Below are 20,996 nucleotides of genomic sequence, written 5' to 3' on the forward strand. Positions count from 1 at the left end.
GTCACTTCCTCCTATATCCCCCTCCAGCTCATCAGGGCCGCATTCCATCGCCCCCCACTGTCCCTCTGCGGACCAGAGCCCTGTGCCTGTCTGGGGAGAGTGAGCCCGAAGAGGCCACTGCGGCCAAGCCAGGGGACAGGAGGAAGGTGTGCCTGAACATCCAAACTGAGTCAGCAGCTCCTATGGGCGTCGGTCTGCGAGAGTTTGCTCAGGAGCCCCTGCACTCAGCCGGCCCCCTCTCCATCCCGGGATGCCTGCTCCAAGCCCATGCAGAGCACCTCCCAGTCTCAGCTTCCTTGTGATGTGCTCGGCTCAGATGGAACGTGGATTTCTGGGGCTCATGCTTTTTGCTCAGATCAAATCCAACCATCTGTACGCTGGAAAAATATTGACAACCCTCTGACCTATCGTACCTTTTCAAAGCGCTCCCACTCGGGAATGCCGCCTTGTTTTACTGAGGCGAAGTCTGTGTTTTATTTAACTCTGAACGCTAGGCGCCTAGAATAGCTTGCAAGATAAATGTCAATCAACTCTAGCATAATCAAGACACCCATTCCTGCCTCATTAGGGTCCTCTCATTCCCTTTAAGCTTCTCAGATTTATACACTGTAATTAGAAACTTGGTGATTCTGAGTGCTCAATGGCAAGGCTTATTGGGAAGCTTCACGTGTCTGAATTTTAAATATTTTCACACTTCGTTAACCCAGTTGCTAGTGTAACATCTTCTGGCCCAATTCCCTCACACTGTGTGGTTTTTATTTTTGGACAGAGACGAGAACAATTAATTGAATTGAAACGCGTATTGATTACTGTTTTTCATGAACTCCGAACAGCTTGCTTCTGAATGATTTTATTGAAGAGTTTTTAAACAACTGGCTGGATTGTCTCCTCTGTGACCTCATTCTGGCTATAAGCGCCTGTCTGCAGTTGTGACGGTCTGTTCTGGGTGAGTTGTGTTGCTCACAAGAGCTGAGTCGGAGTGGGAGAGGTCACGCCAACCTTCGCACGCAGGCCCTGGATAGGGGAACCCTGGTATCTCATTCAAACTCAAGCAGGGCTCTGGAAAACTCTATGGGAACGGCTTATTTCCACATCCCCAATGAAGCTACTTGGCCCTTCAGTTCCATGTGAGCAGGGATATTACTCAGTTCATTCAAAGGCCACACAGAAGGTCTGCAGTGTTCTCATCCAGCAGAGAGCTTCCTGCGTCCAGGCTGTGAACTTGTAAAATGTCTTAGGCCAGTGCTTCTCACACTTGTATACGTACATGCATCATCTGGAGATCTTGTTAAAATACAGAAGCTGGTTCAGTGGGTCTGGGGTGGGGTCTGAACTTCCGCATGTCTGAGGTTGATCTGCTGGTTTGTGGATATGAGGCCTCTGACATTGCCTAACTCTGAGCACCATGTGTCACTCTGGTAGGAAACTGATCACAGAAGCGCACACTGTATGTCACACCAAATTACGAATCCCCAAAGATCTGAGGCCATGGTCTAATTCATCCTAATGCCTCACATCACAATGACAGCGAGATGGGCTTCAGTGGACTCTGATGAGCACTCTGAGCTCTCCCTTTAGCGGGCAGGGAGAGAGGTCATAACTGCTGGAGAATTAGACTGTTTCACAGCCCTAGGGTGGCATTAGGGTCAGGGGTAGGCTCCTGTTCCTTAGGGAAGGAAGGCCTAGGGTCTCACAGTCCATGGCTCTAGGGAACTCCTCAAGATAAGAACTCCTAACTGAAAGAAAGGCCTCAAAGTCCAGGTTAGCAGCAGGAAAGACGCAGTTGTGACAAAGCTTTCACATCTTCCACCTGGGTACAAATTCTTCTGATAAATAGCTGAGCCCTCATTGTAATACCATAAGTGATGGAAATGTCCTTGCCTCTGGCACATTTTCCAGACGTTTCCAAGATGCTTGTGTACCCACAGCTCATTAACCATATAAAAGCCGAGTGGTCTTTTAAAAAATATAAATCTGATTCTTTCATTCTTCTACTTAAAATTCTCCTAGGGCTTTCTATTTCTCTCAGGATAAAGCACAAACTCTAGAAGCCTTGAGCAACCTGCCCCTGCCCCCACACTTCCCACATGGTCTCATCATCATCCTCCGTGCTCATGAAGCTTTAGTCACTTTGACCTTCTTCCTATTTGTTAAACATGCCAAAGTCATTCCTACCCCAGGGCCTTTGCACTAGCTGTTTTTCTTCAAGTGTCATCACTGCTTTGTGCTCAAAGACTCTGGCCACAGGCAAAGTTTCAATAGCAGAGCAACTCCACAATGAGGTATAAACCTTTGATTTTGTGGGTTTGACATGGACCTGTTTTTCTCATTCTTAACCAGTTGAAGCCCAGAATAATCTGACACCTTCACATTACAAAGAGGGGATGTAAACCCAGAGACAGAATGAGACATAATCAAAGCCACTGAGATTTGACAGAACTGTCCAAGGATGGACACAGAGCTTGTGACTTACACTCATGGGGAAGGAAATTTAATTTTTAAATTTACTTGAACCTATGCACTGAATAGCATTCACAATATTTACATAGTCATAACCCTCCTTTACTACATGCACTGCCCCTTTTCTTGGCTTTTGACTTTGCCAAGACCAAGGTCATATATAGGAAGGTGCAGAGAATCCTAGGCTTCTCTTCTAGTTGTGTTATCCTATTTTTCTTTTTCACAAAATATACTATTTGAGACCAAAGGACGGTGATTTGTAATTTATGGGTTCCTCTCTAGAAATTACAACCAGAACCTAATTTTAAAAATCAAATTGGTTTCATCTAATTAAATTTGGAAATTGCCTCATAAACACATACTCTGTTATAAATGTCTTTAAAAGCAAGGTCTCCCGCTTATGATCTGGGGCAGGAATGGGTTGAGCCCAGCATGGAAGGGACTCCCCGTCTCTCTGCTCAGGAGGACAAATCTTCGTATCCATTGCTGAGATTTTCTAAAGAGTAGTGTGGTCTAGAGCAGTGTTTCTCCAACTTTCATGCCCATGTCAGTTACCCAGAAATCTTGTTCACATAGAAACTCTGATTCAGAAGGTCTGGTGGGGTCTGAGATGCTGTGTTTCTAACCAGCTCCCAGGTTGTACGCCAATGCGTGGACCACACAGAGTGAGGGCCAAAGGCATCCACACCTGAATTCAGGACCTACAAACTGCCACCTCAGCTATATGACCTGGTCTTCACACTTGACCCCTCTAAGTTTCAATTTCCATATCTTTATGCACTGTGAGAGCTAGCATTTATTGGTGCTATTTCTAAATGCCAAGCACAACGTTAAACATCTATCTATGTTTATAAATGAAGATAAATGAGAGGCTACTTGATGTAGCCACAGTCACACAGCAAATAACTCTGACAGAGCTAGGGTTCAGAACTAGGCTGTCCAATTTCAAATGCCAGCATTCTTACCTTTTGAGACCCCACTAGCTTTCGATGCACATGGTCACAGCCACATTCATGCTCAAAATACAATGACCTCAGCCCACAACCTCCTTGGCTCCCTTCACGGCAACATCCAAGACGTTTTAGCATATTCCTGAAAGGTGACTTCCAGCAGTCACACACAAGTCAGACAGGTGCAGCCTTCCATCGCTGGTTCTCTGTAATCACAGCCCAGAGAGCAGCCAAGAAGCTGCCTGAAGTTGTCTTGCCTGAGCTGTGCCCAGGACAGCCTACCACAGACATGCCAGCATCTCTTCAAGTGGTCTTTGGAAACCTATAAGGTTAAGGGTTCACGCATGAGTGAGAAGGGTGCTCTGTGCCAGGCTATGCCCACCTTGGTGACCAGAGCTCCAGAGAGTGTGCCACGTACTGAGGCCTCAAGTCAAGGAGCTGTGGCTCAAACACAGCATGCCGCTCACAGCTGGGATTGCTCCCTTGCTCCCTCTCTCCACCCATTCCTCTCTTCTTCTTATAGAACAGCATGAGTGGGTTTCCTAGCCCAGCGAGGGTCCGTCCCATTAGAGCAAGAAGTATATTGCTCCCAAGGAAGGAGTTGGTCTGTGCAAGGACAGGAGTCCCCCTGCCACATGGCCCAGCCCAGTGGTTTCAAGTACAGCTAGGTACAAGCACCAGGGCCTTTTCAGGACAGAGCTGTCCTCAATTCAAGGCTAAAAGAGAAAAAATAAGGAGACTCATGAGTTATTCATAAAGCCAAATTTATTCAATTTGAAGGACTGCCTTTTATTCTTAAATTATGTCCTTTCTATATTTTTGAAATTATGTCTTTTATGAAATGATGTTAATAAAAAATGGTAAAGAACTATATGTTGGTCCTCCAAACCATTCAAGATGTTACTGGCCTGTGAATTCCAAAAATCTGGAACATCTGGCATAGAGAGCCATTTACGTAATAGTACCAAAGACCTTAAATTCTGGGTCCCTGCTCTCAGCTTTACAGAGAGCAGGTTGCCACACACAGGAAATGTCTGTTTCGTGTGTGCATGTGTGTGTGTATGATTGTAGCATCTGCTTCACAAAGAAGGACCCGTAGATTGAAATGGGTTTCCAGCCCTCTCTTCCCCAGTGAGGTACTACTGAACAAACATGTCTTGGGCAAGGTCGACATGGTCCCTCCCCTCCTCTGGCAGGTTTGCCAGGAAGGAAGCCTCTCCCAACCATGTGGCCCAAGATGGAGCATGAGACAGCTTTCCTTTTGAGGGATGCTAGATGTGGTGAGTCAAGGCATTTTCTGAAGATGTACATGATGGGTAGTTTTCTCCTTCCTTGGAGAGCTCTGAAGTCCTTCCAGATCTCTCTAGAGAGCTCTTGCATCTACCAAATTCATCCTAAATATTTCTCTCTCACCAATACTCTTTAGCTTTCCTCCCTTATGTGGGGATATTCATCCCCAGCTCACAGTACCTCTCAGTACCTTTCTGCTTGAGCCCTCTGGGTCTGTGGTGCATTCTAGCCTGAGGATGCTTGGAACTGTTGCCGCCTTACAGTCTTTGGAGGAACCCTACCCCTCCTACTCCCACTTTACAAGGGAGGAAGCTGCCCAGAGAGCAGAGTAGCTGCCAGAGGTCACGGGAGATCTTGGCGGCACTGCCAGGACACTGGTCTCCATCCCTGCAGCGTCAGCTTCCTGCTCTTCCCTCTGCACTCCTGTGCTCTCCGGCATGCCACAGTCTCCAGGGGTCTCAAAATATGTGGGGTGGGACAAGAGTCACCTCTGACCACATCTCAGTACTAGAATTCAGCTCTCTCAGCCTTATCGAAGGTTGTTTGTGTTTGTTTTACAATGGACTTCTACACACTTTAAGTCTCAAAGTTTTCAGTTTCACGCTGTGTCGGCTGGATGGATACCTTCCTACCTGAGGAGGTTCCACCTCTGATATGACAAGGCCCTGCTAATGCGTGGTTGGGGATGGGGTAGGGTGGGAGGGCTTTCTGATGCCATTACCCGAGTAGCAATAAAATATGCTGTGGCCACACAATGATATCAAGGCTCAAGAATCATGCCACCCCAGGGTCAGAGAATGACACTGGGATTTGCTTGGAAGCCCTGAAACTGACAGGTGTAGGAGGGGCATCAAGTGAGTATTATGGTTTTTCAGATAAACTGAACTATCACAACTGTTTGCCAGGTGAGGATCTTCTTGGCTGTGCTGGGACAGTCTGCCTCCCTGTGTGCCAGTTCCTTTCTCAAGAGATTGCTAATCACTTCAATGTGTGGGATTGTCCAGTTTTCTTCATCACTGAGGCTTGTCAAGCAGCTTAGCTGTATGCCCTTGTGTTTTCTTCCCAGCCGCACTGTTGGAAACTCTGGGTAAGTTGTGTCTCTCACTCACCTTCATGCCCTCAATGGAGCTCTGACCACAGCAGGAATTCGCCAACTTCAGGCTGAAGTAAACTGAATAAAGCCAAGCCAAGTGATAACAGTGAAAGGGTCCTCTTACCTCATAGAGTGTGATGACCCCATTAGTCTCATTGGGAGGTTTCCACTGGATGTAGATCTTCTCCTCAAAGGGCCCTCCTTGGATGGATTCTAGGGGCACAGCTCCTGGAACTACAGAAGGGAAAAAGTTAAGAAGCTGATGTCACCTTCCATCCCATTCCCCCAGCCCTGTTGCCCTAGAACAGCAGTTGATCAAGCTCTCCTATAAAGGCTCAGACGGTGAATACTTTAGGTGTTGTGGTCCATGCAGTACCTACTGCAACTGCTCAGCTTTGTGCTTGTAGCACAAAAACAGCCGCAGACAATCCATAAACAAATGGGCATGGCTGCTTTCCAAAACAACTTTATTTATAAAAAAAGGCAGTAGGCTGGTGTTGACCTATGGGCCATAGCTTGCTAACCCCTAACCTTGCTCTCCTGGATAGCCAATGGCTTCTTCTCTGTAGACTGAGCAAGTCTGTTCTTAAATTAAGCTGATCAATGTAGGGAGGACACCAGAAAGCCTCAGCATTCTGAGCAGGTGGGGGTCTAGAATTACACTCTTGCCTTAGGATTGGTAACTGAAGAATGTAAAGTGAGCTTCACTACCATTCCCCTGACCCTGCCAAGTTGTCTCCAACTATGAAGGAGTCTCCAACTATTCCTCAGTTTCCTAATTCCTGAATCCAACAGGATCCATGTGTCTTGAAATCTCAAACCAATTACGTGAAGTCTGTCTCATTGCAAGAAGGCAGCTAGTTTGTCTCATTGCTGAGCCTCCGATGCCTGGCACAGTGTAGATGCTTAATAACCATTTGCTGGTTGGTGGAGTAGATGAATAAATGACCCATGCCAGCATGTGTCCTAATGAGCAAAACCTTTCCTAGGCTGCTTCTGTAACCAGGTCAGTTTTCCTGCCAGCGTCCTCCTGCTGGATTCCAGCATCATTATGACAGTCTGGAAGATGCTGAACCATAAAATAAATGATTCTCCAAACTTTCAGTTATAACCCCCTAGGGAATCATGAATTCATGTAAATCATTACTGGATCTATTTATATTTTGGCATTATAAAAGCAGGTACTTTTACTAAGCACTTACTCTTTGATCAGAATTTTACATACATTATTTCGTTTAAGCCACAAAACAGCTCTGCCCAGTATGTATTATCTCCTTTGTGCTGATAAGGGAACTGAGGCTAAGAGAATTAAATAACTTGCTCAAGGTCATCCAGCTCTTAAGTTGTAAAGAGGGAAATGAACACCTGTCTGTGAGCTTCAAAGCATATACTCTTAATCATCACGCTATGCCTCTCTCGATATAGCCTTGGCCATATGTTGCAATCAGTTCCCTATTGTTAAATTAAAATATATTTAGTTTTTCCCATTATGGACATGATACACAGAATTTGTTGAATATTAAGAATATACAAAAAGGGTAAAAAAAAGGAAAAGAACAAAATCATTCATAATCCTCATAACTGGAGATATTTTTTCCAGTATTTTTATGCCTATGTATATACATACTTTATTTTTAAAAACTGAATTCCTACTGTGCATAGAGTGTTGTGACCTTCTTTTATCACTAAATGAAACATGGGTTTTTAAAAGATCCTTAAATGTTCTTTGGAGCCACGCATTTTAATGCCCCATTATAGTCACCATTATTACTGGACGTTAAAATTGGTTTGAATTTTTTATGATGATAAGTAACATGGCCATGAGAATTCTTATAAATAAGTATTTTCATGAAACTCTGCTGGTCTCCCTAAGGTAAATTCTTAGAAATTAATTTATTGGGCCAAAGTACATGAACTATATTATTTTTAAGGCTTTTGACACATATTGTCAGATTGCCTTCCACAGAGTTTATACCATTCTCAGTTCCCCAACAGAAGAACATGACTATTTCCAATCCTTGCCAACAGTGACTATTTAAAAAATTAAGTGTATGTGTGTGTATCCTTTTTAGAAAACTGGAGAGTGAAGGTTTTTTTCAGTTTAATTGGACATTTGCATTGATTCTTTTATGAATATGCTCTTTATACCCTGTTCTCATTTTCCTCTATGGCTCTTCATTTTTGTCCATCTTGTCTTATGGGTTTGTAATTATAATCTGTTTTTAAAAGACATAAGCTGTTTTTTCCTTTTTTTTGCATGGGTTGCAAATATTTTTGTCAGTTTTTCATCTGCTTCTTGAATCTTTTAGGTATGTATAAGCTTCTAAGTCATCAGATCTCTAATTGCTTTCCCTTATCTGTTCATCCTTGCCACAAATATCAGGACTTTGAGGTAGGAGCACAAAGTTTTAGGAGAATTATAACAAGCAGAAAGAATCTAGTCCAGCAAGTTAGGATACTAAGTGGAAGATAAAAGTCAACAGATTAGCAAAAGTTCCTAGGCCAAAAGTACAGAGGGTAGGTGTTGGAATGTGGTGGATTGCTTTGTGAGTGCAAAAGCGGAAGTAGTAGGGCCATCCTAGACAGAAAGGATGGTTAACTCATCGACGGAGTGACCAGGATATAGAAGAGAGGCAGATGGTGCATGAGACTTGCGGCAGCTGAGCGAATGTGATTTGGTGGTGATGGATAAGAGTGCAACAGAAAAAAGATTCAAGGAAGACCCCAGCTCATCTGTTTTAGATACCTGGAGTGGGTCAGAGTGCTGCTGTTCCTTGAAAGGAAGCCTTATAGGAGGGCTAGTTTTGGAAAGGAAGCCGGTGAGTTTTGTGATGCTTCATTTGAGGCGTGCATAGGACACCCGAATGGCAACACCGAGTAGCAGTTGGAGATATGAGATTGGGTGACTGTGTAGGGGGGAACCAAAGAAGCAGGTCCAGGATTAAGCCAAAGGGAACTACAATGTTAACAGTTAGGAGGAAACAAGGAAACAGAAACTGAGAAGCCATGTTCAGAGAGGCAATAAGAAAACCAGGAATGTGGGCTGTCATGGGAGCAATCGAAGGTGGATCTAGAAGGGCTTGGTTCACAGCAATGGACGTGACTGGGTAGTCATGTGAATTGTGAACTTAAATTTTCCCACTGAATGTATTGTCTTCAAGGTAACCTGTGACCTATGCAAGAGTAATTTAGGGGGAAAGCTGGCCTCACAGCCCTCTTGTGGACAGAGGAGAAAGTGGAAGGTGAGGGACTATGCCCAAACAAGTCAGTAATCTGGACCACGAAGGACAGGGATGCAGGAAGAGCAGGGGTGCTGTGGACCCCAGCAGCGGCCCCTCCCAAAGGCAGGAGAAGTTATGGCAGGATTGTAGGCAACCAGGAAAAATTCTAAACTGAAAAGTCAAAAGAATAGAAAAGAGACAGGAAGTGACTGGCAGTGGTCCTGTCCTGAAAAGGTAGGAACAGCTGTAGATGGAGAGAAAGCACCTTTCCTCTTGTGAGAGAAGACAAGAAAATGTGCAACTGCTCTGGAGTGGAGAGTTGGGGTATCCTTGTGGCTCCGTCTTCTTGACAAGCGAGGGTGAAACCATTTACCACCAGGCAGGAATTTCGAGAAGCTTTAAGAGGTGCAACTGAGCTGAACGGAGAAACGCAGATGCCAGTCTTAACAAGGGTCTATCCAGTGGAGGCTGTTGAGTGTGAATATCAAGCTGCCTGCACTCAGGCCACCTGTTTTCTTCCTTCAATTCCAGTTTGGAGCAAATTCTCTTTCTCACCCCAGAACGGAAGAATAGTCATCTGCATTTTCTTCTACTTGATTTATCCTCACCTTCTTTTTGAACCTAACTCATTAATCCATCTGGGATGTATTTTATACATTGCACAAAGTAGAAATCTAACTATAGTTCTTTACAGTTTTCTTAAGACAATTAATTGACTGGCCAGAAGTTTCCCCAGTGATTTAAAACACTATTTTACTAGCATGTTCAATTATTTTATATGCTGGCACGTGTTGTGTGGCTCCCTGTTCTGTTTCACTGAGCCCCGGCCTCTTATTCTGACAGTATCTCTCTGCTGTGTTCATATAACACATTTGAATAGTTGACAGAACAAGCCCTTTTCTTCTATTATTCTTTTTGTGCAAAGTCTTCTGGGCTCTCACTACCCATTTGTTTTTCCAGAAGAACTTTGGAAGAATTTTACAAAACTTCATGTTCCATCAGAACTTTTATTCCAGTTGTATTCTTCACTTCTCTGAGGGGCAAATGACACCTTTTTATAATGGGTCCTCTCACCAGTAATGCTGTACAAATCCTCACTTATTAATGCTCCTTTTTATGCCTCTTACTTAAAAATACATTTTTAAAATTTCTTACAAATTGCAGTCCTAAGACTTCACTGCTTTTGTTCATATTATTTTTGGCTCTGTTAAAAAGCAAATTGCTTTTGACTATTATGAAATCTATCAAAAGACAAAAGTACAAGTAATAAATGTATAGTTTATAAAGTAATTATAAAGTAAACACCCATGAACCCACTATCCTGTCTAAGAAATAAAACATCATTGTATCACTACAGCACCCTATGTGTCCCATACTGGTGACTTATCTCTCTCTCATTCAAGAATAGAAAACACCCAGTCATGTACTACCCCGAATTTTGTTAGTCATTCTCTTATATTTGGAGTTGTAAATATATACATGTATCTCAAGACAATATATAATTTCATTTCTTCTAGTTTTCTTTATACATACGAGCAACTCAATATTTGTATTATATGATTTGCATTTATCATTCAACATTGAGATTCATCCATGTTGATATATATAGTTTTATTTCACTCATTTTATGAATATACACCTATTTTGCCATTCTATACAGGGTGAGATGTACTATATAGATGGATGGTAGGACTACTTCTCAGAAGAGCTATCTTAGGACACAGCTCCTATATTTTTGGACATTCTTGAACATTTATAAGATTTCACTCAGGTTAACCTAGGAAGAAGATAGGTAGACTAAGGGTATTAATGTCTTCGGCTTTATCGAGTAAAGTTAAATTGTTTTCCAAAGTGGTGGTAACAATTTTTACTTCCACCAGCAATATTCTGATAGCTTCTACTTGTCTAAATCCTTACAACACTTCATATTGTCAGATTTAAAAAATCTAGACCATCTAGTAAGCATGAACTAACACTTCACTGAGGTTTTACTTGCTTTTTAGCTATTTGCTAAAGAGGTTGAGCATCTTTAATGTTTCTTGAACATTATTGTCATTTTCTTATTGATTTGTTGATTTGTAGAGGTTCTTTATATATTTATGTAACTGATCCTTTTACTGGCTACAGGTACTATAAAAATCTCTCAGTTCATGTGTTTTCCCTTTCTCTTTATGCTACCTTTGGATAAAGATTAGTTCTTAATTTTAATGTAGTCAAATTTATCAGATCTTTTCTGGAGAAGGAAAGACCTAGTAACTTGATTGTAGTAATCATTTCATAATGTATATGTATGTTAAATCATGCTGTTGTACATCTTAAATACATGCAATTTTATTTATCAAGTGTACCTCAATAAAGCTGGGAGAAAAATGACAGACTTAGTAGCAGATGATGTTGGTGCCCTACCCATGCACTAATGCTTACTACAAAACACCTATTAATCTACCTGAAGGCTATGAATGCAAACTTAAGTCTCCACTTGTTTTCCAGGGAAAACAAGATGTTTCAGAGATTTAATGCCCCTAAAATATCCTTCAAGCAATGAAAGACAGGAAGTTAATGGACAAGTATCCTCATCTCCTCACCACTTGACTGGGTTAAACCTGAAACATTCTATTAAAGTATTCTATTAATACTTTTCAAACCACCTCCAATAAAAGTGACTATTATTGTTGTGGTGGTAGTTGTTATTTTCAACCCATTGTGGATAATTATCATAATAAAATACAAAACAAAAAATAGGGAAGTAAAATTTAAAAGGCAAAATTTAAAAACAGAAAAATGCAAACTCCTCCTTTTAAAATAGTTAATCTCTATGTCTATAATTATGTTGTCATGGATCTGGAGGAGCTTATAAGTCACTGCTGGTCCCTGGATCACACTTGGGATGGCATGATTCCAAAACCTCATTACTCACAAGGTAATTTTCTTGGTAACACACCAATATTGGCTTCCTTCCCTTCTCTTCCACTCTTCATTACCAGTGTGTCCTGGACCACTTCCTAAATCAACTACGTGCACTTGAATCATTATCTCAAGGTCAGATAAACCCAAACAAAAATAAACTCTATCAATAGAATCTTATAAAGAACTACTTTCTGGGGATCCCTGGGTGGCTCAGCAGTTTGGCACCTGCCTTTGGCCCAGGGCGCGATCCTGGAGTCCCAGGATCGAGTCCCGCGTCAGGCTCCTGGCATGGAGCCTGCTTCTCCCTCTGCCTGTGTCTCTGCCTCTCTCTCTCTCTCTTTCTCTCTCTCTCTCTCTCTCTCTCTCTGTGTCTCTCATGAATAAATAAATAAATAAAATCTTAAAAAAAATTACTTTCTGATGGTCTGCACAAAAATATTTTCAAGAATATGTGGATATACTTAAGACTATTGGACTGTGCACTTGAAAATGGTTAAGATGATGGGGTGCCGGGGTGGTTCAGTCAGTTAAGCATCTGCCTTCAACTCAGGTCATGATCCTAGGGTCCTGGGGTCGAGCCCCACATCAAGCTCCCTGCTCAGCGAGGAGCCTGCCTCTCCCTCTCCCTCTGCTGCTCCCCTTGTTTGTGTTCTCCTTGCTATCTCTGTCTCTCCCTCTCTCAAATAAAAAAAAATAAAATGTTTTAAAAAATGAAAGAAAAGAACTACTTTCTCTTAGATCATAGGAATATTTTCTTAAATTATCTTCAAATAATTTTAAAGTTCTGACTTCTGTAAAATGTCTTCAACTCATTTGTAATTGAGTCTTCATGTATAGTGTGAGGCAGGGATCCAATTTCAATTCTTCTCCTTATTCTACCACCACTTAACAACAAAGAAAAATTTATTTACTCAACTCATCTGCTATGCTACCTTTGCCTTCCATCACATTTCCACATATATATGGATCTATTTCTAAGTTCTGTTTTGTTCACTTGCTCTACTAGACTATCCCCCTATCAATATCACATCTTCCTAAGAAATAAAGACTCATGACTCTTGATATCTGGTAGAACGCGGCCTGCAACTTTGTACTTCGTGCTCAGGACTGTCTTAGTTATTCTTGCCTTTTCTCTGGCATATACATTTTAGGATGACTTTGAACCTTTTTGAAAAATATCTTGTTTCTGTATTGGATTTGCATGAATTATAGATCAAATGGGATTAATTTATGTCTTTCTCTATCATGTCTTGATAATATTGGGTTTTCTCACTCATAAACATGGCATATCTCTCATTTAGGTCTGTTTTAATCTCTTTCCATTCTTTATACTCTTACATATACTCTACATCTTGAAATCTTACATGAGGTTCATTCCTAACTACCCTATATTTTTATTGCTGCTGAAAATAGTATCTTTAAAAACATACCACATACTTATTGGGTGATTAGAAATGCAATTGACTTTTAAATGTCAACTTTTGTCAAACATGTTACATTCTCTTCTTAATTCTAATAATTTGTCTTCAAATTTCTTTGGGTTATCTATGTAAATAGGCATAGCATCACAGTTGATAATAGTTTTGTTCTTTTCCAATCTTTTAACTCTATTTAATCTTCCTGTCTTCAACCAGAGCCATCAATATGATATTTAGTGGAGATAATGGTAAGTATCTGTCTGCTTCCAATGTTAAAGAAAATGATTATATTATTTAATCCTCTACTATGGTGTTTTCTTAGTTTCCCTTTATCAGGATAAAAAGGTCCTTTTTATTCCTGGTATATAAGGATATTTTCTTCTTAAACCATGCTGAGCTTTAACTGATGCTTTTCTCTATTATAGCAATGATACATTTTTGTCCCTCTCTCAGTTAATGTAGTGAATTACATTAATGGGTCTACTAATGTTGAATCAGTATTGATTTTCTAAAATAAACTAATATTTTCCTAGTTGTATACAGCAGTGGATCGCTTGCTAGTATTTTGTTTGGGGTATATGCACTTAATTTTTCTTTTTCTTATAATAAGCTCATCTGGTTTTGATATCAAGGTTACACTAGTGTCAGAAAATGAAACTTCTTTTTGGTCTTTGAAAGTGTATATGTAAGATTGGAGATACCACTGCCTTGAGTGTCTGATTGTACCTGTAAGGCTATTCAGAACTGCTGTTTTCTTTGCCGGAAAGGTCTATTAAACTACTGATTCTATTTCTCCATTCTCTGTGAAATCATATAAGTTTTGTGTGTGTATGTGTGTGTGTGTGTTTAATCAAGTTTTGAAGTTTATATCTTGCCAATAATTTTTCCATATCCCATAAATGGTAAAATTTGTCAGTACAAAAGGGTACTTAGTATCCTCATTTTATCCTTTTACTGGTAAGCATTACACCAGTGTGTAAAACAAATATACATCTCATTAACTAATGAATAATCAATTTATGCCCTTAAAAGGTAACCCTAGCTTCATAATAATAATGAATCTTGCTTTTCATTATAATTTTTATTTCCTAAACATACATCCATCCCTAAGCACTATTTGGGTTTATTATTAAACAAAAATAATAATACAGTAAACAGTGCTAACCTCTTTTACAAAGTTCAGCCGGGGAGAACTAACCTCTTTACATTATTAACTTTCATTCCATGTACATGTTCTACCTCAGCATTTATTTATATATTCTGGTAAGAATGTGGATTAGTATTTTATTCTGTTTTTAAATCTTGCTTCTTACTATAATTCTCAGGGGACATCTGCTTTGCATTATCAGATTAGCCCCCTTTAATAAGAATGAAAGTATGTTTTCATCTGCTCAATACAGCCTACAAAAGGTGGAACAAGACAGTTTAGTTTGGTGGGTCAAGATGTGTGCTGCGAGTGATTATAGGAGTCCCTGTTTCAAATATTTCTAACCGAGAAGGAAAGGGAAGAATTTAGATACACTCAACTATTACTTGGCCAGGTAAGAGGTCTATGTGATTGAGGATGGAATGGAGAAGGTTTGAGAAGGAAAATAACCAGGGGGCAGGAAGCTTCTTGTCAGGGAGAGAACTGCTTGATATCTCTAAGGGTAGCCGTAAGTCACCTGGAACACTGCCCCTATTTTTAACTGGAGCATCTCTACCCAAAGCTAGCCTCTCATGAAATCCCTCTTTTCCTTGTTTACCTATGCATACTTACAGGAGCTCTCATTCTCTGCACTGTGGGATGGCATATAAAGATGCCATCTCCTGCTCTCCGATCCCTCACTCCATCTGCCCACTCTATAAGCTCACCCCTGCCTTCAGCCCTGGCCAGTCAGAGTCAGAGGATATTAATGAAGTTGGGTTTGGAAGTCTTTCCTCTTGGGTTTCCAGGGTGAGGAAGGGGTGAGTCACAGCTCAGTCATCTTTTCGCTACGTGCGTTCCTCTTCCTCAACACTGTATTGTATTCCTTCCTTCTGGATTGTGGGTGGCATCATCTTGTAGTTCCCAGGGCAGGTTTACAGGTGTTCTTCTTTTATTTCTTTGGGGAGGTAGTTTAAGAATTAGATCAACACCTCAAATGGAAACTCTCATTTTTGTCCTGCAGATCGAAGAGGCAGCACTGCATGACGACCAAGATCATAGGCTGAGCCAGATCGCCTGGGTTTGTGTCCTGTTTTTGCCATTTCTTGCTGTATAACCTGGAGCGAGTTGCGTAATCTCTTTGTGGCTCAGTTTCCTTTAAAGTGGGGATAAAACAGTACCTACTTCATAGGTGTGTGATTCAATATATCGGCCCATGTGAAGTGCTGAGCAAAGCGTATGGCACACAGGTAGTGTTACTCTGGGTTTGCTCCTCCCTCTGGTCCCATCACATTCTCTGAGAACTGCTCTAGTGTAGCCTGGAGATCACCAATTTGCTTTTCTGCAGAATCAGGATTATTATTATTTTCCTTGGTGTTCTTGCCTCTATTCTTTGTGAATGGTGTTATAGTGCTCATCATAAAAGCCATATCTTCCCATAGCTTACTGAGTATATTAAATAGCTTTCTACAAGTACCTTCTGATTTCTACAGCAAATAATTTTAAAATCTATTTTGTCTTTGAGGACTCAAGATTCATTCATTCAATAACTTATTTACTACAAGCCTATTCTCTACCTGGCACTGTCCTGGGTGCTTAAAAATATGTAGTAAACAAAACAGAAAAAAGTGGCCTCCTCTGTGTGCATTCTAGTGAGAGAAGACAGATACTAAAATGTATGTTGAAACACACAGTACATCAAATGATAAATGCTAATGAGAGACATTTAGCAGAGAAGAGGGACAGTGTGGTGTCGGAGGCTTCCAGTTGTTTAGAGAAAGGTTGAGGAAGATTTCCTGAGAAATGACATTGACTTGAAACAGGTGAAGGAATCAGCCCTGTTTATTTGGAGGGAAGATCATTCTAGCCAGCAGAAATGGCACCCACAAAAGTGTTGAGGGAGGGACATAGCTGGCATATCTGAGGAGAACAGTGACTGGATTTGTATAGCAAGGCAGACACAGAAGCAGATGAGGTGAGGGACTGAGTCAGAAGTAGTTGTGGCCACTTGGGGCCAGTGAGCTCCTGTAAGGACTAGGGTTTTTCAACTCAGTGACATGAGAAACCATTGGAAGGTCCTGAGCAGAAGGGTGATATGATTTGCTTCATGGCTTAACAAGATCATTCTGGCTGCTGTGCTGAGAAAAAGAATGTAGGGACAAGAGCTGAGGCTGAATAATCCTTTAAGAAAGTACTGCCATATCAGAAAGGGAGACAGAACGTAAAGACTGCTAACTCTGGGAAACGAACTAGGGGTGGTAGAAGGGGAGGAGGGCGGGGGGTGGGAGTGAATGGGTGACGGGCACTGGGGGTTATTCTGTATGTTAGTAAATTGAACACCAATGAAAAAAATGAAAAAAAAAAAAAAAAAAAAGAAAGTACTGCCGTAATCCAGGCTGGGCCTCACAGGGACTTGGACCAAAGAGCAAGGAGTAGAGGCTGTAAGTAATGGTTGAGGTCACACTATGTACTGAAGGTAAGCCAAGAGAACATGCCAATGGATAGAATGTGGGAAGTGGGCAGGGCTGCTGCTTCACCCAAAGCAAAAGGGTGCCAACCACAGAGAATCTAGGCTGAAAGGTATTCAGGGCCTTGGGTGTGATAAAAGTGAGCAATCAAGGTTTCTGACTCAAGCCACTAATAAAAGGCAGCTGGCATTAACCAGAGATGGAGAAGACTGTGGGAAGAATGAGTTTGGTGGCAGTTGAGGGATGATCAGGAGGTTAGCTCTGGACCTGTTTAATTAACAATCCAGCTGGACAGGCTGAGCAGGCAGTTAGATAAATGACTCTGGAGGGCAGGCAGGAGGTCTAGCCCGGAGATACCAATTGGGGAAACCACTGGTATATCACTGGATTGTAAAGCCAAGATATCAGAGGAAATAATTAGGGGGAATCAGCATGGATCAAGGGTCAGCAAACTATGGCTACAGCCAACTGCAACCAGCTGCTTGTTTTATAAATAAAATCTTATTGGAACCCTGGCACACACGTTCATTTCTACAGTTAGAGTGAGATATTGGAGATGGAGGCTACAGAGGTACTATAGGTATTTCTAAAATGGCCCCTTACCCCTGACTAACAGAAATTTTGCAAAGATCCTTGCTTTGATTTCTTTCTAGTTATACTCCCTTGATTAAAGATCTGCCTGCCATGTCTGATATTGGCTGAGCCTGTACTCTTGGCAGAGAGTAAGTTGAGGCTTTACATACAGACTTTCATGTAGAACACCTTAAAGGGATTGGTGATATTATCATCCCATTTCATAGACAGGGACACTGCAGTGCACAGTATGTGAGTAACAAGGCTGCATAACAAAGTAGTGAATGGAGCCTGAGAAAAGTCCTCATCCTTCTGACTCCAAAGTACTTTCTGAATGGTCCTTTTTTCCCCATATTCTGGTAGATGTGGGTTCAGAACAGCTGAAAAGCAGTGTCACCACCAAAGCCAGGTTATCTCAGCCTGAGACCAAGGCTCTTTTTTGCCACATTACATTAGTGCTCCACAGGTCAAGATGTCCTTCCAAGGAAGCAGTCTTACTTTCTTTTGATTCAACTGGGTCTCTTCCCCTCTCCCCCTCATTGTGAAAAGACTCCTTGGAGAAAGATTCCATTTTTGTCTTATCTTCTAATTCGGTGTTACTTTAGTCTTCTTTTTTTTTCTTTATAATTCTTTAATGAGTCCACATATTCCCTTCCCACAATTTCATTTCTTCTTGTATCTAACAGCAAAGAACTTTCCATCCTTCTGACAGAGTTCTACAACAAAGGTTAATTACTTTATAATTTCATTCCCTTAAAAAAAAAGCACACTAAAATTGCTAATTTTAACTGTGCTTCTTGTCAGTAGGTTCATGTAAATTCACTGTAATTAAACCAGATGTTTTCTTGTGCCTAAAAGTCAGGTGGTAATTTAAGGGAAATTTTCATTTCAACATAAAGGAGGACAGAGTGTAATCAAGGGAAGGTTTCTCCTTTCCTGTTTTCCTTTCTTCTTTCCATTTTCATATCTGGAAAGTGGGGCTGGTAGTGGTGAACTCTGCGGGCAGTTCTGGGAAGTCACTCAAGTGAAAGTGCAGAGCCCTGCAGAGTCAACAAAAGTTCCCATCCCGTTTCTCTTGTCTAGGTCTTTTTTTTTTTTTTTTACCTTCCTATTCCAGGGACCATATTTGTTGGCTAGTTGGTTCATTATAAACTGACTCAGAACTAACTTAAGAAAAATCAAAATAATTTGAAAATGGTTGAAGGTCACCAGACTCTAAGTGTATCTGATGGAAACAAGATAGATTTCCCAGTCCTGTTAAAGGAAATCTTTTCTTGTTTTCTGGATAAATTTTTACATTTTAAGATGTCAAATATATCTATTTTTTTTAAAGACTTTATTTATTTATTCATGAGAGACACACACAGAGAGAGGCACAGACAGAGGAAGAAGCAGGCTCCATGCGGGGAGCCTGACGTGGGACTGGGTCCCTGGTCACTAGGATCATACCCTGGGCTGAATCACCCGGGCTGCCCACATCTATTTTTTTTTTTTTAAGAGAGAGTGTATGCAAGGTGTGCAGGGGTCAAGGAGAAGAGAGAATCTTAAGCAGGGGCTCAATCTCAAAATCCTGAGATCATGACCTGAGCTGAAATCAAGAGGCAGGCGCTTAGCCAACTGAGCCACCCAGGCGCCCTTCAAATATGTCTTTCTAATGGAATTTTGCAGTGCTGTATTAGTAAATGATTCACAACCAACTTCCCAAGAAAAACAAAATACCAACATGTTTGCCAATATTCATGGTGTAAAATCCCCAATGTGACAATTTTGAGCAATGAATATTGTATCATACAACTAAGAGGTGAGAGGAGAGGTTAATGATCAGCTCTACCAATCCAGTATTAGTTAGTTCTGAAAACAGCTAGCATATGTTACCGTTACCCATATCCTCCTCTTCTTAAACGGTGCATACAAATAGGGCCCTGTAGGGCAGCCCCGGTGGCTCAGTGGTTTAGCGCCACCTTCAGCCCAGGGTGTGATCTGGAGACCAGGGATCGAGTCCCATGTCAGGCTCCCTGCGTGGAGCCTGCTTCTGCCTGTCTCTCTCTCTCTTTCTCTGTGTGTGTGTCTCTCATGAATAAATAAATAAAAATCTTTAAAAAAATACAACAAATAGGACCCTGTGGAATGGACTTTGATGTCAGATAGTCATTCACTCTCCAAATAGTTTTTTTAAAGATTTTATTTATTCATGAGATACACACAGAGAGAGAGAGAGAGAAAGAGAGAGAGAGAGAGGCAGAGACATAGGCAGAGGGAGAAGCAGGCTCCCTGCAAGGAACCCAATGCAGGACTCGATCTCAGATCCCGGGATCACCACCTGAACCAAAGACAGATGCTCAATTGCTGAGCCACTCAGGCATCCCCATTCACCAAATAGTTAATGAGCACCTACTATATGCTTGGCAGATAATAAACATGTGTGTATATATATGTACATATGTACTCATGCATGCACACACAGTATTTCAGGTGATGATAAGTGCCATAGAAAAAATAAAGCACAGACAGTGTTGGGGAGGTTTGGCAGGTTATAGGATGATATATTAGATGGTTGGGGGAAAGAAATTATGGGTAAGATTTAGGCATCTAATTATTGGCTCTGCCACTTGTTGCCTGGCAGCCTGGGACAGGTTCCTTGAACTGTCTGAGCCTCAGAGTTCTCTTCCACAAAACCGTATCAAAAGCAACAACACTGCAGGATTTGGTGACTCACTGAAGTAATGAAGGATATCAGCACAATGCCTAGGTCAACACAGGCATTTGAAAACCTTAATTGCATTTCTCCTTACCTTTCATAATATCTCAAGGTTACCTTTGTAAAATTCAAAAATGTACTGAAAAACGATGCTTTCAGAACTTGCTAAGACGCATGTAGCTTTTTACCCTTCCTCTAAATGACTCGGGACTGTTGCCTTGTTATTTATTGCCTTTTGTACTTTTCTTCTTACTTCTCTCTTTTTTAGATTTCATGTGCTGTATCTTGTTACTATACATGCACCTGTCCCTAGCAACATGCAGCCTCCTCCTAGCTTCCTACCACCTGAGGAACCAGATACTTAGATTTCTAGACATGCACACAAAATACAGGCACTCAGTCCTCAGACACGTCAGTCTTTCCTATAATGCAAATACTGTAAATCTGTATTATATGTCATTAATCATATTACTATCAATTGTTTTAATCTATTATGCACCTATTGTTAATTATGATCAATTATATTTTATATACTTATTATAAATTATATGGGGGCCTGAAATTCCTTATTGTAAGCTAGAAAAAAATAATACTGTTTGCTTTCTCACACTTGGTGTTAAGATGGAGGAATCTATGTTGCTAGTGAAAATGTAGAATGCTACAACTTCTGAGGAGGAGTATATGTTGACATCTAACAGAACTGCGCGTTTCTTTATCTTTTGAGCCCAGCAATCCCACCTATAGGAATTTACTATGAAAATACAACTGCGTGAATACCAAACAGCTACAGTA

At 41.2% G+C, this 20,996-nt stretch overlaps 1 protein-coding gene across 13 annotated transcripts in view; it reads right to left on the reverse strand.

Annotated features, from left to right (window-relative positions):
- PTPRT (protein tyrosine phosphatase receptor type T) overlaps positions 1 to 20,996 on the reverse strand; it is a 1,044,320-nt gene that overhangs the window by 383,932 nt on the left and 639,392 nt on the right. For all 13 annotated transcript variants that reach the window (XM_035705859.2, XM_049100205.1, XM_049100203.1 and 10 more), the window contains exon 9: positions 5,918 to 6,027. In XM_035705859.2, the coding sequence (XP_035561752.2) occupies positions 5,918 to 6,027 (110 nt within the window). The remainder of the gene's footprint in view (positions 1 to 5,917; positions 6,028 to 20,996) is intronic.

Source organism: Canis lupus, chromosome 24 (assembly GCF_003254725.2).
Source record: "Canis lupus dingo isolate Sandy chromosome 24, ASM325472v2, whole genome shotgun sequence".
NCBI classification, from domain to species: domain Eukaryota; kingdom Metazoa; phylum Chordata; class Mammalia; order Carnivora; family Canidae; genus Canis; species Canis lupus.